Source organism: Engraulis encrasicolus, chromosome 4, assembly GCF_034702125.1.
Source record: "Engraulis encrasicolus isolate BLACKSEA-1 chromosome 4, IST_EnEncr_1.0, whole genome shotgun sequence".
In the NCBI taxonomy this organism is placed as follows: domain Eukaryota; kingdom Metazoa; phylum Chordata; class Actinopteri; order Clupeiformes; family Engraulidae; genus Engraulis; species Engraulis encrasicolus.
This window is the reverse complement of record NC_085860.1, coordinates 56540979-56561082: the sequence shown is the minus strand read 5'-3', so window position 1 is coordinate 56561082 and position 20104 is coordinate 56540979. Positions and strand designations below refer to the sequence as shown.

General features: G+C 42.2%; 2 protein-coding genes across 2 annotated transcripts; one reads left to right on the top strand and one right to left on the bottom strand.

Annotated features, from left to right (window-relative positions):
- Positions 1–704: 704 nt before the first annotated feature.
- On the top strand, positions 705–12514 carry ddb2 (damage-specific DNA binding protein 2). Its single transcript, XM_063197912.1, has 10 exons — positions 705–800; positions 848–1033; positions 2935–3126; positions 3934–4079; positions 6429–6528; positions 8579–8756; positions 9821–9966; positions 10997–11152; positions 11482–11527; positions 12083–12514. The coding sequence occupies exons 1-10, from the start codon at positions 705–707 to the stop codon at positions 12313–12315; spliced, it is 1479 nt and encodes a 492-aa protein (XP_063053982.1). The 3' UTR covers positions 12316–12514.
- LOC134447995 (protein FAM180A) lies at positions 12160–16803 on the bottom strand. The gene is made up of 4 exons (XM_063197752.1): positions 16690–16803; positions 13603–13694; positions 12736–13087; positions 12160–12246 (listed from the first exon to the last, which is right to left on the bottom strand). Exons 1-3 carry the CDS (start codon positions 16769–16771, stop codon positions 12752–12754), a joined length of 510 nt encoding a protein of 169 aa, XP_063053822.1. The 5' UTR covers positions 16772–16803; the 3' UTR covers positions 12160–12246; positions 12736–12751.
- Between the last annotated feature and the right edge of the window lie 3301 nt (positions 16804–20104).

Below are 20104 nucleotides of genomic sequence, written 5' to 3'. Positions count from 1 at the left end.
ACAAACCTCACACGCCTACCCACACATATCACAGCCACATTAATTCTGTAGGTGTAAAACTGCTTTGGTAGCATAATTTATTGCAGTAACAGCCGCTGGGTAAAGTTGTTTTTCAGTCTATTTGTCCGGGTTTTTATGAACTTATAGGCCAGATGGCAGCAGCAAACAGGTTGTGGCCTGGGTATATGTGTCTATTAGTGGAATTGGCCTTTTGGACAGCTATTTTACACATCGCCCTAGCCAAGGATTGTCACATCACCATCACCACCCTTGCAAAGCCGTGGGGCCATAGACACCATGCCTATGGTGGGGCATCATTCCTGAATGAAGAATACTCTTTGACATTTGAATGCAATGCTGCCACCTACAGTAACGTTATGACTAGATCAGCATGTTACAAAACATACCGTGACGTCACAGCCCCTCTTGCACGTGGAGACGGGGAGTAGTTGTGCAACATTTCGATACTGTGTGAATGCGGAATGGCGGAACTATGACTTTGGTTAGTATTGATATTGGATGCATGTTGTATCGATAGTTAAAAAATCTGGACGGATACGAAGCGGGGCACACATTCACTCTGAGCGTCACAGTGTAGTTAGTTTACTAGTAACCTGTGCGCTGCACGTGTAGTGGGTTGGGGAGTGTGTGTAGTGTTGTTTTTTTAGATTGTACAGTGAGCGTGTAACCAGTAGTTGATAACAATGTTAAAGAAGAAAGCTGCTAAGCGCAACGAGTCGCCTGGCAGCGTGGTGAACCGAGAGGACGAAAGCACAAGCGAATCACTCCCTAAGAAAAAGGTGAAGACTAGGAACGACGAGAATGTACCAGGTAATGAACTTTCTGTTTTATCTCACTCACTGACGTGCCAAGAATTCGACTGTTGTTTATCTGTCCGTTTTTGCCCCCAGGAAATAAAAAGTGCATATTGAAGTGCAAAATTGGAAATCAACGCAAAGCAAGTCATGGAAGCATTCTTCACTTTGTCTACAACACCTCCTTGGGGCAGAACACTCGCTCCTTTTGGCGACAGGTAGTAAATCTTATCACAGCTCCATTCCCAGTGATAAAAAAGTAGCCTACTGCAAATCTTGCAAAAACACTTCAATACATAAGCTTGATTTGTGCGATATGCACCAGAGAACGATTTTCAATTTTTGGGGGCGGGGTGTGTGAGAGTTGAGAGAGTGAAGTGAAAGTGAAAGCCCATTGGGAAACTCCAACTCCCATTGTCATTGTGACACAGCACTCCACAGCACACAAGTGAACACTGCACACTGCACACAACGAAATTGCATTTATGCCTCACCCGTGCAAGGGGGCAGCCCTCAGTGGCGCCCCATGGGGAGCAGTGCGGTGGGACGGTACCATGCTCAGGGTACCTCAGTCATGGAGGAGGATGGGGGAGAGCACTGGTTGATTACTCCCCCCACCAACCTGGCGGGTCGGGAGTCGAACCGGCAACCTCTGGGATGCAAGTCTGACGCCCTACCCGCTCACCCATGACTGCCCTTCCTTATAGAGAAACTTCCTTATACCCCATTCCCCAGGGGTAGGAGCTTCCCAATATGCAACCAGGAGGCAACTACCTCCATAGAGGTAGAAAATAACACTACATGTGACACGGCAATTTGCAACAGCACTGGGAAATGGCACATGGAGACTTCCGTAGGTAGTGTATAGGCACCTTCAGTCAATGCAAGTCAACTACTGACTTAACATCTTCAGCATTTCTTGCAAAGCTTTCAATCGATGGCAATTCGGCTAATAAAAGCTATACTGTATTATAAACTGGTATATTATATAAAATGGGATATATGATTTCAGAAATGGTCTGCATACTGAGTTCACAGCTGCCCAGTCACCCACCTCCACAGGTGGCACCCTGCTTCTCAGGGTGCAGGGTTTTGGTTGCTCAAGGATGCTTCAGTGGGGTCAGGCAGAGCGGGGTGGGGTTGGGTGGGGTGGTAACTCTGAGATTGACACAAAAAGAAAGAATGGAAGGAAGGAAGAAGAAGGGGAAAACACATACTGCTGAGACAAACACAGTTGATGCTGCAGCTCATTCCCGTCCTTTGTAATGTTTTAAGCACAGCAGGCCTTAGCAATTCCCTCAAATCAATCCATTCAGTTCACTGCTTGGGAGCCGTGCCAGTGGGAGCGAGACCCCAAAGTGGGACAGTGTAGCTTGTTATAAATGTGCTGAAATTCATTTCAGCATCAACAGCTATCTCTAGATTCCATTTATCCGATGGATACAGAAAGACAGCCTTCAGATATTTAAGGCAGAGAGGGACAACATTGTGGGAAAACAGTCTTTGTCATTCTCTCATCTGAACACAGTAAGCAGTCTCTGTTGCTCTTGCATATACAGTAGATGTAAATATCCTGCTTACCTTGTTCATGCATCCTTAATAGTGGAGTAGGCCTATGTGTCCTCTGTCAAGATATTAATTTAGGCTATGTCAAAGGGTTTAGCATAATATTGCACGATAAAACTTTCTCCCCAAACCATATCTTCCTTAGTGGGACAAATACGGCTTTAGAGCCATATAACTGTTGTTCCATCACATGTGTCGCACTAACTTCTTAATGCACATCACATTGAAACAAATCATCTTGTTGATGGAAAAAGCATGATTCTCTTCAACCGTTGCTTACAGCTACAGTCTTTGAATGTATATCTCCTCCCTCCTCTCCTCTCCTCCAGTCACCCAGTCTCTCCAGCAGCCCTTTGTAAAAGCTTTGCACATTCTTTTCAAGTACCGTTGCTGTGCGTATACACTAAATTCCTAGAATGTATATTTCGTCCCCTCCTCTCTTCTCCTCCTGCCATCCAAGTCTGTCCAGCAGCCCTTTGTGTCTTGCTTCCTCTGGGATTAATGCATGTTGCTCCTCTCCTCTCCTCTCCTCTCCTCTCCTCCTGTCACCCAGGCTCTCCAGCAGCCCTTTGTGCGTTCCCTGGCCTCCTACGGGCTCCGGAGCACAGCCAGTCCATTTAACCGCCGCGTCACCTGCCTGGAGTGGCACCCCACGCACCCCACAGCTCTAGCTGTGGGCTCGAAAGGAGGAGACTTGGTCCTGTGGGACTATGAGAAGCCTGACAAGATGTCCTTCGTGCAAGGGGTTGGTAATTTTGGCCCTTTTCAGAGAAGACTCAGACCCGTTTCTATTTTGAAGCTTATCAGAAGAACAAATGGCAATCAATTTGAGGCAGGAAAATGTGACATCTATAGTCCATGGGTGCTTTCCAATATGCAGACTCCCGTCCTCCACTTGTGCTTGTGGCCTCACCCTAGCCAGGCTGCGCCCTCCTAGTGACGCAACACCTTCTCGATTGCAAGTCAAATCAGGCAAACCTCGCCCCACCTCCGTGGAGAAAACAAAAAGGTTTCCCAGCTGTCAGCCTAGCCACAACAATTTTTGGGGCACTATTCTTCACTCGCCATCCAGTTTGCAAATGAGAAAATGACTTAACAATTGAGCTTTTGCAAGATATTGAAATACAATGCTGTTGTCAGTGCTGTCATCACAACGTATTACTTCCTAGTTCAAGGCCACAAGCACAAGTGGAGGATGCAAGTCTGCATATTTGAATGCACCCCTTGACACCAGATGCAGCTAACCTGCTTTGAAATGAATGCATTAAAATGTTCAGTGTTGTCAAATGTGCCTGATGTAATCTGAAAAGGAGGCATTTGCAATGAAAACTCCTAACAAAATGAAGTCCAGTAACTCGCGTACATGCATGCATGCATGGCATTACATTTGAAATTGCATATTATTCCATGAATTCCATCATGTAAAATATGTCCAGGGACAAAGAGAATATTATGACAGTCTTAACCCAATCCATCTTAATGTACTCTCAAAGAAATAGAAGCACCAGATGGGTTGTAAATTTGACATCTTTTTGTTGGTTGTGTTGTTTAGGATGGTCCAGGAGACTCTGTTACAGGCATGAGGTTTGACCCTCGCAATGCCAATCAGCTGTTTCTCTCCTCCATCGGAGGCACAACTACTCTGCGGGACTTTAGTGGGACTGTTTTACAAGTGTTTGTCAACACTGAAACCTGGGAGTAAGATTATTAAGTATTATTATGTTCCATCTCTAAAGCATATTGACACATTTAATTTGTGTGTCATTATTTAATTTATCTGATCGTCCCTAATACATTTAATTAAATTTTAATTTAGCTTAAGTTGGTGATCGCTTTGGTTAAAAAGCATCTGCCAAATGCAATGTGATGATCGGGTTAGCGGTCAGACAGATGCAGAGCTCTATCCTTCTTGTGTGTTTTTGCACAAATGCATGTCAAAGTTGAGCAACATAAGACTGAAGGTAGCCATAATTATATTTAGATTATATTATTTATTTGACTTGGATCATAATGGTGATGGCATTTAGTAAGTATGTAACGGAGGTCAACCAGCAGTTAAACTGTGGGCATCTGCGCTAGCTCTGCTACTTGGCATCCATTACACTCACCCCCCTAAACCTACCTCCCGAAGCCTCATACAGTATCAATAGCATTGAGGTATCGGTCTGGACCTTTGACCGTATACTCTCAATGGTCTGGACTGCTAGCGCAGCAGTACTGTGCTGTGCCTCCCATGTCTGAACTGGAGCGTTGACTGGTTGGTCGCGGGGTTGAGCCCCGAGTGGCAAACTAGCGCAGATGACCTCAGTAACATACAGTGCACATCATTAATGAGTACACCCCTTTTGAAAAGTAACATTTTGAAAACATTTTCGATAATATTTCAAAATGTGCATACAACATCTGTTGAGCTTACAACAGAAAAAAATAGATAGATAGCTGGACACGACTGAAAATTACCTTGACTTTCATTGACTTAAATGCTGAAAACAAATCACTTGTCTAATAATTTCTGTGGGGTTGTTCTGATTGGTCCACATTGCAAGGTCAGGCCTGTGATTGGACTTTCTGTAATTAGTCAATAGGTGGTCTAATTCGTTAAAAAATTATAATCAAAGAAAATTTAAGATATTAAAATCAAAAGTTGATCATCTGGAGCTGCTATGGGAAGGCATCTGAGAACAGCTTTGTCTTGATTTAAAACTATGAATAGTGGGTGCATTTTTTCTTTTTTTTTTCTTTTTTACATCATCTGGAAGCTTGTTCAAAAGCTTTGCCGTGTAGGAGCTAAAGGTTGTCTCACCACACTTTGTTTTGACTCCCCAAGACTTTTTGATGCCATGAACATCCCCTCACTCGTGTTATGTAACTATGCTCCCTACATCTGTTGAAATTTTACACGTATCCCCTGCAGTATCCCTGTCTATACACTAGTGATACGCATACCCCTAGTTGGGAATAAGCAATCACTGACATTTAACTTCTCCCATGAGATCAGGCTTTACATTGCTGCTTTGTCAGTGATTGAGCCTTGGATTGTTTGTTGTTTTTCTATGCCGACAGAAAGGAGCTTGTGATTTCATTGGTGGGATGAAGTTTTGTCCGTCAGACTTGTCCAAAGTCTACACCGCCTCAGGGGACGGTTCCCTCACCACGCGCAGCTTCGAGGGTCTCCCATCACTGACCCTGTCCAGAACACAGGACTGCGGCCACACTCACCACAATGTCTGGTGAGGGAGGTTATCTTAGTTGAACTAAATGAACTAAAAAGCTAAAACTAAAAAAACATTTACCTTAACTGCAACTATTAAAAACTATAATCACTATCTGTGTTTCAAGGAAGCTCATTACTGAACTGCTGTTAGTGAGGTTTTCAGTGTATCATTCGTGAAATATTCAAAAAATATTATCAGCTGTAAAATCGGTTCTACAGACCTTAATTTACACTGCAGTGCATTAGCATTCATAAGGACATTTAAAGAGTTAGATTTGGCATAATTTGGCTACTTACTGGTTGACCGGAATTACCCCATTGTTGTAGCAGCTGGTAGTTTGTTTGAGGGACAATAACGGGGAACAGATTTGATTGCAATTGTTGCTACAGTTATCATCATTGAAATGAATGGAAATCAGGATATTTTTTCAGTGTTGTCCAGCACTTAAATGCCTAAGGATATGATTTAAAAAAATGGAAAGTATTAGGTTGGATATTATAGTTGCTGCACATGACATGACAATATGACATGGCAATATCTCTAAAACGGGACACATTTGGACCGTAAGGCTTTGTCACAAGATCAAGGAGGTGTTACTCATAATTTTCCATCTGAACTCAATTTTGCCAAAATATGTAATTACTGCTGGTTGCCTTGTAGGGCAGTGTAGTATGCTAGTTGACATCTGTTATACTCCCATTTCAGAGCTCATAAATAAATAAATGAACATGAGAGTTTCAAATGTATTTATCAGGTCATATTAGCACTTAAAAAATGCCTGTCATTTGAACTGAGCTGATAACGTAATCCTAATTAATTTTCCATTGTGTAGCTACTGGTACTGCTGCGTGGATGTGTCTGTTAGCCGCCAGATGCTCGCAACAGGGGACAACACTGGACGGCTCGTACTTCTGGGTTTGGATGGCCACAAGGTGTGTGTGGGGGAGCGAGCGGGGTATTTGTTACATGCAATATTTTATTGGTGCATTTATATACTGTATATATATTTTATTTTTATTTATTTATTTTTTTAACACTGAGTTGTTTTGTATATTTTAGATCAGGTATTGTGTTGTTAACCCGCTTTTGAAGAAAAAAAGATAATTACTGTAATCCACGCTATATACAGTGGTGCTCATATGTTTACATACCCCAGCAGAATATACGCTTTCTTGGCGATTTCTCACAAAATATGAAGAATTACACAAAACCTTTTTTTTCACTCATTGCTAGTGACTGGCTTAAGACATGTATTAGCAATATTCTGTGTTTACTCTTTCAAAAGCATGATCACAACCCAAACTACCCAAATGACCCTGTTCAAAAGTTTACATACCCTACTTTCTGATGCTGAATATGGCCCTGTTTAACATCAGGGACCGCTCTAAATTGTTTGTGGTAGCTGTGGATAAGGCTCTTAACTTTCTCAGATGACAAAACAGAACTTTCGTCCTGGCAAATGGTTGTTTCCTATACTATCTTTGGGTGTCTTGCTGGAACCTCACATTTGAGGTTTCCCTGAGTGGCTCAATGATGTTGAGTTCAAAAACTTCATTATATTCTTTCTGAAGGTAATGACGGGTTGATTTGGCTTTCTGTGTCGAACTACTGTCATGTTGGCATGTCAAAACAATGGACCATGTGCAGTTTCAAGGCTGATGAGTGTCGAGTTTCCTCCAGTATTTCTCACAGGGCAATGTATTCATCATTTTGTGAGTATGGAACAAAAGTATAATGCATTTGTAACTCAAATGTCCCCATGACATCAGTGGTCCATGACCATGTTTCACAGTAGGGATGGTGTAACTTTCATCATCGGCTCTGTTGACTGTTCTCCAAATGGCACTGTTAATAGTGGCTGAAAAAAGTTCCATATTGATCTAATTTTTCAAATGACTTTGTCACAGGCATTCTGATGCTTCTCACTATGCTATCTGGTGTATCATATGCAAAATAACATGTTTGCATTTTTGTAGTAATGGCTTTCTCCTGGCAACCCCCAACAGCCCATCTTTCCTCAAGTGCCTCTTTACTGTACGGTTTAAAACATTTTTTCATGTTGTCCTATGTTTCACCTGAAGTTATTTTTTTGGTTGTCCTATGCCTCCTGAACAATTTCCCTTGCAATGATGGATGAAATTGTATTTGATCTACTTGCCCATGGCTTGATTCCAACCAAACCCCTCATATTGCACTTCTGAATTGAAAGTCCAACAGTGCCAACATGACAATATTTCTACACAGAAAGCCAAATCAACCCGTCATTAGCTTCAGAAAGAATAAAATGAAGTTTTTGAGTGACCATCTCACTCTCCTGATCTCAACATCATTGAGCCACTCAGGGGAAACCTCAAATGTGAGGTTCCAGCAAGACACCCAAAGATAATATTGGAAACAACCATTCTGCCAGGAAGAATGTGCTGTTTTGTCATCTGAGAAAGTTAAGAGCCTTATCCACAACTACCACAAACAATTTAGAGCGGTGCCTGATATTAAACGGGGCCATATTCATCATCAAAAACTAGGGTATGTAAACTTTTGAACAGGGTTGTTTGGGTTGTGATCATGCTTTTGAAAGAGTAACCACAGATGATTGCTAATAAATGTCTTAAGCCAGTCACTAGCAATGAGTGAAAAAAAAGGTTTTGTGTAATCCTTCATATTTTGTGAGAAATCGGCAAGAACGCGTATATTCTGCTGGGGTATGTAAACATATGAGCACCACTGTAGTGACTGGCCTTTGTCTAATTTTTTTAACATAACAGTTAAATACTAATCTTAGCTGTATATCCAGAAAACCACGTTAAATGTTCATTGCTTCCTTAATTGGAACCAGGATCAGAGCCTTTCACAAAAGCAAATAATCGAATTTCTATTTTAGACTGTGATGATGCCTATTATTATTGTGTCTATGACAAATCTACAAAAGAGGTATTTTTCTGTGTTGGTGTGTTTGTCTGCCTTTCCGTTTGCACCTACTAGATATTCAATGACAAGTTGCATAAAGCCAAAGTGACGCATGCCGAGTTCAACAGCCGCTGTGACTGGCTCTTGGCCACCGCATCCGTGGACCACACCGTGAAGCTCTGGGACCTGAGAAACCTCAAAGACAAAAAGAGCTTCTTACACGAGATGCAGCACAACAAACCGGTTAACTCTGGTGAGGTGTTTTTTTTCCTCCCGAAGCAATTACATCAGTATTGAACTAAATATCCACAAATTACATTTCAAGGAGAATTCCGGCCCATTTCAACATGCTATTGTATTGCTCACGCTACCCTTGACTTGTCAGTACCTGACGTTTTGGCATTTTTTAGTCAGCCCTTTTTGACATCCTGGCCATTCTAATGGGGGGCATGGTTTGCCTACAATGTTTAAAAAACGAATTATATAGGTGTATTAAACTATGTGGGTATGTTAGAGCTGAATGAACACATTACAATGCAAGGGGAGGGTCTTGGCTTTTAAATGTAACTCATTTCATGTTTGTATGTGCTTCGGAGGCTGAGATATTTAGGATTTAATAGGAAGAGGGCACCCTTTCCCAAAAAGGGCTTAGGACAAAATGAGTTAAGTCATAGGTGCCACGTATCACCACTGATATTATTGATACTCTACGATGTTGATATTTTACTCTGATACAAGTTGTTTACATTGTTCAATAAGAACGTGTTTGTGGTAAGTTATTTTGTTCTGTATTAAATTCCATTCTGTTTGCATGCATCAAATTTTAAATGAACACATTCCCTCAAAACAATATTTTTTGCTTGGCTTTAAAATATATGTTGTCTGTGCACAATTCCCCATTTTATATATGGATTGAATATTGAGAAAATTACCATATTTTTCCTCACAAAATACAATGTGTCCCAACTTTATTGGAATGTGGTTTGTACTTTTCTGTGTGTGCCATGTGACTCTTTTCACCCGTGACCAGTTTGCACACCTGTAACCAACTCCAGATTCCACCCCAGTGCACTTATACAAACAACATCAGCAGACACCTTACAACACAGCTGTTTGGCTACACCATCACAATTATGTGAAGGTCCATTACTTTTCCCTGAGCTGAGACCCATGACACACAATTCCCACTTTCACTATTATGGCTACTACCATAGAAATAAGAAGCTAATCCGTTGTGCAGTATTTGTAATGGCAAACTAAATTGCCAAAATTGAGTCTTGTGAAATGTAACATTCTTTCTACTATTCCATTATCAAGCCTATTTCAACCCCACGGACAGCACCAAACTCCTCACCACAGACCAGTTTGATGAGATAAGAGTCTACACCTCGTCTGATTGGTCGAAGCCGGAGATCATTGTTCAGCATCCTCACAGGCACTTTCAGCACATCACGTCCATCAAGGTGAGACCCAGAATGTTTTAATATGCACTGTCCCTGCATATTAAAACACTGGAAAATGACTCCACAGGCGGAACAATTTGAATACGTCAGGTCCCATGAATTAATTCCAGTATGGAGCTGATCTGCCACTGAGCCCGTTTATATGCGCATCAATAAACCGTTTATGATCAGGTTTTTGGAGTTACCGGTTTATTTGAGCGCTCATGTAAACTGAATAAACAGTTTTCATAACCAGTTTATTGCCGTTATCAGTTTATGAGAAATCCGATTCGCACAGGTAGGTTTTTGGCTAATAAACTGATTTCTCATGTAACCAGCATAATCGGGTTATTGTCAGGTTATTGACATTCTAGAAGGATAAGTAGCCAATCATAAGCCTTAAACTCTAGCTTCGTGTCACACACTTTAGTGGAACACAGTCAATCGACGAACTACATGTAAACCGCAATAAACCGTTTACTTCAATAACCTGTTTATTCCAATAACCCGATTATTGCGGCCATATAAACGGGCTCACTGATCCTCCCTCTCCCCCTTCTGGAAGCCACTTATGTCACAAAAGTGCAAATCGCCATAAGGACAACCCGAGGGGGGGAGGGAGAGAGCCGCAGCATACAGACAATGTAAATTCTGTCACAAAGACCGGAAACTGATGAAGCCCCTTAGTTAAGCAACAAAATCTTAAAAGGTCCAACAAGTTGTCAATATTATGCAAATTAGCCATGATGCAGTTTGGCGACAGCCGCCACAACCAACGGGAATTTTGGAATGCTTGCATTCTGCTGTTAACAGACATAATCTGTCGCTTCTATCGCTCGTATCGCTCTCACTACACAGCCTAGCGATTTTCTGTCGCTTGATCTTGTCGAGGCCGGTGTATTCGCCCGGTCAGAACTGAATCAATGTGTCAAGCACATTGTGTCAAGCCCTGCATGAAATCATTTCACTCTTTTTTTGTACAACCCTGTTTATACTATTTGAACCACAAGTACATATTCATGCGCAACTCTCAAATATGTGCTTTTTGCAGGCAACCTGGCATCCTATATATGACCTCTTCGTAGCTGGCCGTTACCCTGACGATCAAATCAAAGTTGGTGATGTCAGATCAGTAGACATCTACGATGCCACCGCCGGGAACCTGGTTTATCAGATGCTAGATCCAAATGCAAAGGGCATAATATCTGTAAGTAGAGATCACATATTCAGAGTCAGGGTGTATGTTGTAACTGTACTTAATTATATTTGGAAAAATGTTTTATGACCCTTTATATACTACAGGCTTGGTTCAAGTCAAGTCAGTAACAATTTGTAAAGCAAAATTGTGTGCAACATCTTACTGTAGATGTGCACTCGTTAATTTATTTGCAACATGAAGTGAGTGCAAAATAACTTGGTATGAAATGATTTCGTATTCATTTTGATGTTGATCTTTTTTTGTCTGCACCTTGTGTGTATGTGAATGACTTGAGTCTATATTTACGTTAACCAACATCTTCTCTGTCTCCTCATCAGCTGAATAAGTTCAACCCTCTAGGTGATGTACTGGCGTCAGGAATGGGTAGGTACCGTTTTTTAATTTTCTCTAGTGTGACATATCTGTGGTAATAGAGGAAAAGAGTAGAAGTCCGCACACTGTAGCTCTGCTTTGAAAATGTATACAGGTCATATAACGTTTCGACTCAACAGGGTCTTCATCAGGCATGTGTCTCATGTATCACATGCCTGATGAAGACCCTGTTGGGACGAAATGTTGTGTGACCTGAATACATTTTCAAAGCGGAGCTTCAGTGTGCGGACTTCTACTCTTTTCCACTATGAGACGCGCCTTTGTCCTGCACCTGGCCTCAGAGTGGTGGGATGCGCATACTCTTACTTTTATGAAGTATATGTGGTAATACCCATCAGGGTAGACAATAAGGGTGACAAACAAGTCAGTTGTCTCGCCCAGGGAAAGGAGAGGCCCAGAATTAGGTCTTCATTACATTGAATGCATTGAGATGAAGGCCCATTCAGATGCCTTTGTGCAAGGTTTTGGGCAAAGCTGTCAGCGGCTGTGATAAGTTATGTACACATTATTATTTAGTACAGTTGCTTAATCACTATTAAATTGCAGGCGTGAACATCTTGACTTGGACGAGGGAAGAGGTTGTTAATGGCATGCAGCAGGAAACTCAGATGAGAACAGAGGCGAACAGAAGCCGGGTAGCAGTGTCCAGACGCCGAACCACCCAACAGCAGCCCACCAGGAATCCGAGGCGACCTGCAGAAGATTTGAAGCTGAAAAAGAAATTAGCATCACTGGAGTCAGAGACCAAATCCAAAACACGTCAGAACAGAAAGAAGTGATCTGAACTGCCTCCACCACATGCACTAAGCATCTGGAATCTATTTTTCAGACAGTTTTGTTTTACTGATTTGGATCAAGGTTGTTCCTGCCTAACATTCCCCTGCTGTTCATGCCATTTAACATTTGTATAAATGCCTTATTTTGTACATCGATGTATCAAGAATTTTCAATAATAAAATCTATATAATGTTCATTAAACTCTCTTGGTACGTTTATTTAATACTTGGGATAGCATTCGATATCTGGCATTCTCACGGAGAGCTTGATATAGATGACAAATTTAAGAGTAAACAGATGGCAAGAATGGTCTTCACTAATATTTTTTATTCAGTTTTGAACAACATAACTATTATTACATATTATTAGACCTTATCAAATGTTTTACATTGAAACGTCAGCTGTACTGTGGACGTGGATACCTGGATTCTCTAGCACCTAGCGTTTGCTGGCTCTGCGAAGCTCAACAAATGTCACATTGGCCAGGCGCCCCAGGACATCCATCCACGCATGCTGCTCTTTTTCCGTCTGCTGTCGTCTGGCTTGGTAGGCAGAGTAGACTGTCCCCAGAAGAAGTGTCTCAAAGCTGGTCGGGCTAAGGGGGCGTTTTTGGCCCTCAAGAGTAAGGGCCATGTCTTCCAAGAGGGGGAGGGACTTGGGGATCTTGTCGTTAAAGACAGCCAAAAAGGCCCTTCCCTGCCGCATGGAGGCCAACTCCTCGTCCAGCATCACTATATTGTTGTCGCTGTCCATCTCTAGCCCGCCCAGTAGAAACTAGACAAAGAGTAGACCGAGAATGTCAAAGGAAATAAGCAACTGTCTCCTCCTCAATTGATTAACCTCTGTTTTAAGTAGATATTATTAGATATTGGTACAGTTGGGCTCCTTCCCATTGTTGATCACAGGTATGACATTTATGTTCAAAATGTATGCAGTCCGTTTGCAAATTCTATCTTCTCATTCACATCTCCAATGTAATAAACTTATCATTGCTGATCTGATAAAAGGTACAGTATATTTTGTAACCAAAGATGACTAAAACTGATTATTCAAAATAGTAGGCATGAGCAAAATCCACCTCATTCATTTATGAAAAAAGTAAATTCTATGTCATAAATAAATACTTAGAAATTGATGATGGTGTGAATAACCATCAATCGTGGTTATTCACTCAATATGTATGAATGGGCAATGTGCAGAGTACATTATGGTAATTAACTGCTGAAAAATTACGTACGTACAACTGTTGATAGAAAATCAGAGATCAGCAGATGGATAGTACTGCCTACCTCATACATCCGATTGGCGTCATTGACAGACTTCACAAACTCCTGGGGATTAAGACCTCCATGGTTACCCGGAGAGGCATCTGCAAGCATCACTGTTGCAAAAGAATGGCATACATTAATGAGGTACAAAGAGGATACAGCCTCAAGTTCAACAAGCAAGTTTTAGTCATTGCATTAGAGAAAGTAGAAAATACCTGCAGCATACTACAGGAAAACTGCATTTTTTTTTACAGTGCATCACAAAAATGTGCACACCCCTCACAGTTCTGCCGAATTTATTATCAGTGAGGCAGGCCGAGATGCAAAACCGTGGTGTTGGAATGACCGGTACATTTAGGAGTCATCAGCGTAGCAGTGATGGGAGAACCCACCCATGTGTTTGAATGACACGTCCCAGAGAGGAGGTGTACATTGTGAACAGAAGGGGCCCCAGCACTGTGGAGAGGGTGAGAGTTAAGACAATTTTCCTTGCAATGACACCCTGAAGGTTTGTCCAGAAAGTTAGGAGTTGAACCATGAGTGGATAACACCAGTGATTCCAATGATTGTGATTATCCTCATGTGGTTGACTGTGTCAAAGGCTGCAGATACAGTAGGTCTAGTAGGATGAGAACTGTGGCAATAGGCAGCACAGTTTCAATGGGCAGCATAGTTGCAATATCTATTCTGCCCACAATCCTACATATGCACCTTTACGTAGAAGTAGAAGTGCTCTTCTCGTACAATATTCAATGTCTTGTACTTCAGTATTGCAAGTAGACATGTTATATAAATACTTATATTTTTACTTTTTACTTTCAGTACAAGATAAGTACAAGAGATTAGGAATCTGCTACTCAAGTACTGAAAGTACAAGTAGAAGTATTTAAACTACGTCTGAAAGTAAAAGTACTATTACAGAAGTCCCTACTGTGTAAGTTAGGCCTAATGGTAAACTTAACAATGTAGCCCAGAAGCATAATTCTCATATAGGCAAAGGGCTCTCACATAAACAGGTTAACTACTGCCTCCAAGTTAACTTACTCATGCTTTACTTCTCATAAACTGCTTTCTTCAGTACATAAAATTTATTGGAGTACAGGTATTAAATTCATCATAAATATGTTGTGAACTGTGAAGTAAGAGGAAGAAATAATTTTAGTATAGATATGCCTTCTGCATTTTAGTGGCCTACTTGAGTAGAGTATGCCACGGAAAGCATGTGACAAATAAAAATCTTGAATTTTGAAGTATGTCTACTTCGTTCTTATAAATATTTCCGATGTGTAAAAGGGTTCAGGTGTAACAGACAATGGCCGTGTCTCAAATGCTGCACTTGTGCACTTCGGGCACTGTTTTTCAGTGCCTAGGGCGCTCACGCTGAAAATTTCAGTTGAGCCAGTGCACTGAAAGTGCCAGGAAGATCCCCTAACAATGGGGGGAAAATGCAGTGCTTTAATGATGGACACTGCACGCACTAAGCGGCGGTCATGTTGACAATGACACGGAGGAAATGTGGCATTCGGTTCGGCAAAGAGTTTGGTCAACAGTCTCTTAATTCTGTAAGTAATGTTGATGGGACACCAACCTCATGCCAACCAAAGTATTGTATGTGTGACTGTTGTCCTTTGGGGTGAAGGACATGGAAATACAAGCACCAGACGCTGTGCATTGTAAACAGTAGCCAACTCGTATTTTGGCAAGCTAATGCCATGCTCAGCCATCACTTCCAGCGAGGGCACAGTGCATAGTGCTCAAAAATTTCCACGACACTATGCACTAAAGACCTCAGTGCACTGTGTGCACTGTGCACTGACTGTCAGTGCACTGACAAAAGTGCGTCATTTGAGACACAGCCGCAGTGCTTGAATGATGGACACGGCACGCACTAAACGGCAGAAAAGTGCACAAAAGTGCGTCATTTGAGACATTCCCAATGTTTTGGATCTAGCACATGGCCTACACGACTGGAATACACAAATCACCTGACGCGCAAATGCACCAGCAGCCACCTGCCATGCGTTAAAGGCGCACAGACACATCCAACATGCTACACATATATCTAATCAATCTGTGTGCGGGTCCCCTACATGGGGCCCTGGTGACTCAGTCCCACTTTACCCACCTGAACGACACGCCTGTCGTTACTATGCAACTTATGAGTCCCATAAAATCTGTGATGAAAATGACTAAATCTGCTCAGTTTGGACATTTTCCTTTACTCAATTTTGTTGCCAGTGCTTTATTTTGAGGGACCAGTAAATGTACACTGTCTGGCCAAAGATTTACACAGACTTTCCAAAATCCAAATCCAAAAAGATTGTCAGAAAAGATAAGGAAATGTCAGGGGGAACTCACCTCTGTGATGCACTGTATGAAGTAGGCCTGCTGCAAATTCCATTCCAAAAGTGTCCAAAATGAAAAATGTAGTGCAATAGTGAGGATGCCAACAATGAAGTGCAGTGTTTTTCTAACATGTCCTTGCTGGTGAGAACAGCTATGCTGAGTTATAAAAATGCACTTTTGTGGTAATATAGGCTACTGTAGAATTAATGCAGTATTAGGCACTGAACGCTGTTTTTTTTATTTATGCATCTGCTATATATAACACATGCTGCAAAGTGAAGGGAAAACACAAACCAACTCAACCAGCCATGGGCTGTGAGATGGAATTCAGAACATCTGATGTTGCTGGCACAATAAGTTACTAAGTGTTTCTGCTTTTGAGTTGTGGGCTATAGAAATGCTTTTTTTTTTTCTTTTTTTTTTACAGATGAACAACCGTAGTGTGCTATTACTTAACCATACATATGCCTTGAGTTGTAATTACATTTGTAAGAATACTTCTTCTACTTTATACTCTGTCCTTCTAACTCTCCCCTTCAGGTTCAGTGTAGTAACTTACAGTTAGTGGAGTAGCCTAGTGGAGAGAGACCAACTACCTGTTCAGTTTCAACAGGTTAGTTCATTTTAACACCATGTCTAAACCTGTGTGAATAGAAGAATGTGAAGAATGTGTTAACCTGAATTTCCCCTCTCGCATTTTTTACACAACACATTTGATAACTGAAGGCAAAGAAATTGCAAAAAAACATGCATCTCTCTCACCTGACCCGTCCCTGGGGTCTTTCAGCCCCTTTGGCCAGAGGCAAAGCCACGCAGTTATAAACCACAACCGTCTTGCTTGCATGTTGAGGAGGAATCTCTCCACCGTCCGCGTGATTGTAGCTCTTGGCCAAAACACACAATATTTTTCCATCCCTCGCTCGCTTTCTCTTAAAACTATCCTGAGACATTGCTGGAGACAGTCTGTCGTTTCCACTCTCTGTTCCGTGGCTAACAGCGCACAAGTGTCCTTTTCAACAATGAATCACATTTTTGACCCTAGCCTATGTAGGACTACCGTTTACGGACTAACCATCTGATCCCCATTAGAACTGATGTATCAATCAGTAACAGTAGTAGCCCTTTTTTATTATAGGCCTAGCACATTATCATAGGCCTACTGTCATCCAATGTGCTTGGGAAAGAGAAAGAAGAAAATAGGCCAATTATAGAAAGTAAGAGTGTAGATAACTTAACATAACAAAAAAAATGCCAGTGGGCAGTGGGTTCTAATTTCAATAGGAAGATGGTACCATAGCAGCATAATGGCTAAATACTCAGAAACTCAGAAGACCGAAGACATTTTATAGGATGATATCGCTCTAACATGTCTTCAATATATTGATTTTCAAACGGTGGTAAAAGTATTCCAAGTGGGCTTTGAATATAATTTTAAAAATTGTGTGTGTGTGTGTGTGTGTGTGTGTGTGTGTGTGTGTGTGTGTGTGTGTGTGTGTGTGTGTGTGTGTGTGTGTGTGTGTGTGTGTGTGTGTGTGTGTGTGTGTGTGTGTGTGTGTGTGTGTATGTTGCTGTTGACAATGTATTTGAGTTGTATTGTTGACATTTCAGAAAATTTCAAGTGGGCCCCTAGTTGGAATAGGTTTGGATTGGAATCCCTGCTCTGTTCTATTCATTAATACCAAACTTTGCTCTGCAAAGAGTTATGTAACAGTGCCACCTAGCGGTGTGTTAATATGCAGACACAACACCACCTTTTAAAACACCCAAGGCCATTGCTCAAGTGTTGGAATTAGCAGCCAAACGCCTGTTTATACAAAAACGTTTTGACAAGCTTTTTGAACAGGGCCAGTGAGGGGCCACTTGGGATATGAGTTATTCCAAAGGGTGGGGCAACAATGTGAAAGACACTTGTGGTCCTGACTGCTGTGGGGGATGGAGAGCTGGCCCTTGGAAGAAGGCCGCAGGGATCTTTAGGGGGTATAGGGATGGAGGAGGATGTGAGGTAGGGGGAAGGTACCAGACCATGGAGGGGCTTATAAGTTAGGAGGGGGACTTTGTAGACCTAATTGATGAAGAGAGATTTCATGAGGAGCTAGGGATGTTGTTTGAGTAGGCCAATGTGCTGCCATGGCCTAGTACGTAGGCCACTCGCATCTCGAACCCGCCACCTACCAGTCAACGCTCCGTTTTGGGCATGAAAGGCACAGCACCATACCGCTGCTAAAGGTCAACTGTATGAGGCTTCAGGAGGGAGGTTAACCAAAGTTCTGAGTTGAAGTCTGCTAGTTTGCATATGTTACATGTAGGCCTAGGCCAATCCCTTACAATATGAGATTGCGCATTGTCATGCATGAAGATATTTTACATTACATTTGGCAGACGCTTTTATACAAAGACTTACCATCGAGTGCATAATCATAGTAAACAACACTTGCAGATACTCAGGACACAGGGAGTATACAGAACAATGAGTGTCGATGCCAAGTAGGGTTAGTTAGTTTTTTAAAGTACATTAGCACAGGATTAAGTACAGAACACGCTGCCGCACAACATGCCGTGGAGTCTACCCAGGGACTGGGTCAGCTCAGGCATTAGTGCTGTAAATAGTCATGAAAGAGGCGAGTCTTGCTTCTTGAAGCTCGAGAGAGAGAATTGAGCCTTTTCTTGCTGACCCTTAAAGTGTTTTCCACCACTGAGGGACAATGAATGACAGGGAACAGTCTTGACTAGGATTGTTTAGTGCGAGCATGCTGCATGGCCAGAAGATTCGTGTTGGCGGAGTGTTAGCTCTCTGGCAGGAACATGCAGCCTTAGGGTGCATTCCAATATGCGACCTTGTGTCCTCCACTTGGGCTTGTGGCCTCACGTTTTGCTGATGCCCCGCCTCCATGGATAAAACAATTAAGTTTCCCCCACTGTCAGCCTAGCCAAAACAATTTTTGGGGGACTATTTTTCATTTACCAGCCTTTTTGAAAATTAGAAAATGACTTTACAATCGAGCTTTTGCAGGATATTGAAATATAATGCTGTTGTCAGTGATGTCATCACGTGTATTACTTCCTGGTACGAGGTCACAAGCACAAGTGGAGGATGCAAGGGCGCATATTGGAACGCACACAGTGTATGTCCTTCAGATAAGCTGGGGCAGCTCCTGAGGTGGTTTTGTGGGCTAGGGTCAAGGCCTTGTGCTTGATCCGGGCAGCCAGTGCTAGTGCAACTTGATAAATAGAGGAGGAGAGAGGTTGATGTGCACCGCTGTGTTCTGGACCATCTGCAGTGGTTTTATTGTAGAAGCAGGAAGACCTGCCAGGAGGCAGTTGCAGTAGTCTAGTCGGGAGATTTGATGGTGATGGCCATGCCCTGAACCAGTAGTTTCGCTGGATGTTGGGTCAGATGATAGGATATCTCATTCTCTTGATGTTGGACAGCACAAATCTGCAGGCCCGGGTGACTGATGCAATGTGGTTGGAGAATGACAGCTGGTCATCAATCATGTTGCCGAGGTTTTGGGGACTTTGTTTGAGGCCAGTGGCAGGGCCCATCTTGAGGTTGATGTTGTGGCAGATTGACTCTTTTAAGCCTATCAGACTGATATTTTTGTGGGAAGCATTTTTCTTGTTCTACCATGGGGGTAAGTGGTCAGTTATAAACTTCACATACCACCTTCTTCACAAACATCATTTTCACACATTTTGGGGACCTTAAAGGAGCCCACCTGATCTCTTCCAATGATTCAGGCCGAAATCATGTCTCTTTGCTGATGTTGCTCGCACCCTTGTCAGGGCATGGTGGCCATTTATCTTTTTAAAAAAGTCAGGTGGACAGGTGTTGGGGGGGGAACCACAGGCTCACCAATATTACCAGTAATTTCACTGAAATTTCTCTAAGGTTACTAGACCAACATGTCGCCATTAGGCTCTGCAAATGAGGACAGTGGGTGCAGGGGATTTTTTTTTTTCTAACGTTGGCAGACATTAACCATCTACCACTTTATCCACCTGGACCATCCAGGTTTGTAAGCCACTCAGAAAGTGTGCAAGTTTGACCCACTGGAGCACACTGGAGTAATTTCTGTTCCTCAGCGTTGGTATAATAAGGTAGCCTAGAACATCTACATTTACCTGGCAGGAACCTGTACCTTTTGCCATGTGATCTGAGGTAGCTATAAATCCAGTG

Excerpts from the sequence above, each read along its gene's own strand:
- ddb2 (XM_063197912.1), top strand. The coding sequence starts at position 705 with ATGTTAAAGAAGAAAGCTGCTAAGCGCAACGAGTCGCCTGGCAGCGTG. Across the intron at positions 9,967-10,996 it reads AGCACATCACGTCCATCAAG|GCAACCTGGCATCCTATATA; the intron begins GTGAGACCCAGA and ends TGCTTTTTGCAG. Across the intron at positions 11,153-11,481 it reads ATGCAAAGGGCATAATATCT|CTGAATAAGTTCAACCCTCT; the intron begins GTAAGTAGAGAT and ends TCTCCTCATCAG.
- LOC134447995 (XM_063197752.1), bottom strand. The coding sequence starts at position 16,771 with ATGCAAGCAAGACGGTTGTGGTTTATAACTGCGTGGCTTTGCCTCTGG. Across the intron at positions 13,695-16,689 it reads AGACCCCAGGGACGGGTCAG|TGATGCTTGCAGATGCCTCT; the intron begins GTGAGAGAGATG and ends CTTTTGCAACAG. Across the intron at positions 13,088-13,602 it reads ACGCCAATCGGATGTATGAG|TTTCTACTGGGCGGGCTAGA; the intron begins GTAGGCAGTACT and ends CTCTTTGTCTAG.